We start from the raw sequence: 2,646 nt of genomic DNA, 5'->3' as shown, positions 1-2,646 counted from the left end.
CGTCGATTAAGACAAGCCTCCGCTTCCTCGGCGAGAACATGGCCCTCGTGCAGTCCACCCTCGCGGCCCACGGTGATCGGTTGGGCAAAGTAGAACACTATCTCGATCACGTCGTCGCCCCCGCTGTCGCCACAGCTAAGCCGGTCTTGCAATGCATGCCTACGCCCAGTCCACCCCCTCACGTGGCTCTCTTGCACCCGTCGGACGCCCGGACCGACACCCAAATGCTTCAAGATGGCCAGGCCAAATGGCGAGATGCGCATCTGGCAATGGAACTGTAGAAGCTTCGCCCGGAAGAAAGCGTCCCTACAGCAATACCTACGCAGCCACGAAGCCAAACCCCACGTCGTCCTGTTACAAGAAACTGTAGTGCCAACCACCACGTTCTCCGGATACCAGTGGTTACCCGGCCCTTCGGGAGGACGTGGTACCGCCACGCTGGTCGCTAATAAGATCACCTGCCTTGTGCACGACCTCGACATGCCCGAAATCGAACATGTCATGGTAGAGCTTCTCCCTGGCAACGCATCCCGACAAAGCGTGTACATACTCAATGTATACAGCAGCCCCAGTCACCACAAGCAACGGTTCAAACGCCTGTTCCAGAAAGCCATTCGCCTCGCCGGCTCCAATCCGATAGTGATCGCGGGCGACTTTAACGCCGCGCATCGCACCTGGGTCTACGCGTATGACACCCCCAAGGGTACCGAGCTTTGGCAGAACGCGAACGACATGAATCTCACCCTCATTACGGACAAGGCTTTCCCCACCCGCACTGGCACGTCCACGCAAAGAGACACCACCCTGGATCTCTGCTTCGTCAAGAATATCGCCGACGCCCGTTGGTCCAACCTCGCGGTAGATCTCGGTAGCGACCATTTCTTATTGGCCGTACACTTCCCCACAGTCAGCAGGAAGACCAAGACGTACACGTGGGTGGACTGGGACCTCTTCCGCAAGATTCGCGCAGAACGACCCCCTCCCTACGCCGCGCCAAGTCTCGAGACGTGGACGGATCAGCTTAAGGTCGACGTCGGCAAGGCCACCAAAACCATCTGTACAGACCTGCCCACCGAGAGGATGGACAGTCGCCTAGCCCACCTGCTCGAGGCCAAACAATCCCTACTGGCCCGATGGAAGGGCCAGCGCCTCAATCGGTGGTTACGCAAACGCATATCCGAGCTGAACAAGAGCATAGCGGATCACTGCAGCACCCTTTCCAAACAGCAGTGGGACGAAGTTTGTAACTCGATTGACGGGCAGGTCCGTAATGGCAAAACATGGAACCTTCTCAAACACCTGCTCGACGACACCAACACCAACACCCGCACCAATCAGCGCCATTCTCTCGCGAAGATACTCCATCAGGCCAAAGGGACCGCACCACCCGAGCCTCGTGCAGAAATATCTACCGCTTCCCGCGGACCCGTCGATTCCTCACCCCGAATACACTGGTACCGACAACACCCACTTAGACGCCGACTTTTCCGTCGAAGAGGTGCGCCGAGCTCTGCACGAACTCAATGGCCGTTCCACCCCTGGCCCCGATGGCATCCCCAACAAGCTCCTGCGCAACTTGGATGAGCCCTCCGTCACTTACCTCACCGATACTATCAACGAAACGTGGAAGAAGGGCGAGCTACCCAACGCCTGGAAACTCGCCCACACGATCCTTATTCCCAAACCGGGAAAAGCGCCTAGCTTAGATCACCTCCGGCCCATCTCGCTCACGTCGTGCGTGGGCAAGGTGGCGGAGCACGTCGTCCTCAATAGGGTCGGTCGCTATCTCGAGGACCACGACTGCTTCCCGCACCACATGATCGGCTTTCGACCGGGGCTATCTACTCAAGATGCCATGTTAGTCTTAAAACATCAAATTCTCATCGGAGGAAACACTCGGGATATCCGTGTCATACTCGGCCTCGATTTAGAAAAGGCATTCGATACGATCGCCCATTCGTCCATGCTGAAGGCGATCGCAGACCTCGGGCTCGGGCGTCGGTTCTACGACTTTGTCCGCTCCTTCCTCACCCGGCGCAGGGCCGTCCTCCGCGCAGGAGACCTGGTGTCGGAAGAAGTCGAGCTCGGACAGCGGGGAACTCCCCAGGGGTCCGTCCTCTCGCCGACGCTCTTCAACCTAGTGATGATCGGGCTCTCCAAACGACTCTCGAGGATCGACGGGCTAAATCACACCATCTATGCGGACGACATAAGGATCTGGTGCTCCGCGGGGTCGGATGGCTTCATCGAATCCGCCCTGCAGGAGGCCATTGAAACTGCCGAGTCCTACCTTGAACACACCGGTCTCAAGTGCTCCCCCACCAAGTCGGAGCTGTTGCTGTACTTGCCCAACCGTCGTGGCGCCAAGCCCAAAGGGTGGAAACCTCCGGCCGAACGCAACATCACACTCCGCATAAGAGACGGTCGTATAGTTCCCAAGGTAGACTCCATCAGGGTCCTTGGGTATGATCATCGAGTCCCGCGGAACCAACACCCTAACGGTGCAGAAACTAATGACTAAGACTGAAAGTGCAATACGACTCGTACGTAGAGTGGCCAACCGGCACCACGGCCTGAAAGAAGACAACCTCCTGCGTCTTGTACATGCATTTGTGCTCTGCCACTTTACCTATGTCGCCGCCATAC

The 2,646-nt window shown here is 57.6% G+C and overlaps 1 protein-coding gene across 1 annotated transcript; it reads left to right on the top strand.

Moving 5' to 3' along the window:
• The first annotated feature begins 480 nt into the window (after window positions 1–480).
• On the top strand, window positions 481–2,141 carry LOC119454280 (uncharacterized). The gene is made up of 3 exons (XM_037716251.1): window positions 481–1,259; window positions 1,357–1,634; window positions 2,041–2,141. Exons 1-3 carry the CDS (start codon window positions 481–483, stop codon window positions 2,139–2,141), a joined length of 1,158 nt encoding a protein of 385 aa, XP_037572179.1.
• The last annotated feature ends 505 nt before the right edge of the window (window positions 2,142–2,646 follow it).

The sequence above is a fragment of the Dermacentor silvarum genome, chromosome 5 (assembly GCF_013339745.2).
Source record: "Dermacentor silvarum isolate Dsil-2018 chromosome 5, BIME_Dsil_1.4, whole genome shotgun sequence".
Classification (NCBI taxonomy): Eukaryota; Metazoa; Arthropoda; class Arachnida; order Ixodida; family Ixodidae; genus Dermacentor; species Dermacentor silvarum.
Note: the sequence above shows the minus strand (reverse complement) of the source record. Positions and strands in the feature narration are given on the sequence as shown.

Excerpts from the sequence above, each read along its gene's own strand:
- LOC119454280 (XM_037716251.1), top strand. The coding sequence starts at position 481 with ATGCCCGAAATCGAACATGTCATGGTAGAGCTTCTCCCTGGCAACGCA. Across the intron at positions 1,260-1,356 it reads GTTTGTAACTCGATTGACGG|ATACTCCATCAGGCCAAAGG; the intron begins GCAGGTCCGTAA and ends TCTCTCGCGAAG. Across the intron at positions 1,635-2,040 it reads CAACGAAACGTGGAAGAAGG|GGCCGTCCTCCGCGCAGGAG; the intron begins GCGAGCTACCCA and ends CACCCGGCGCAG.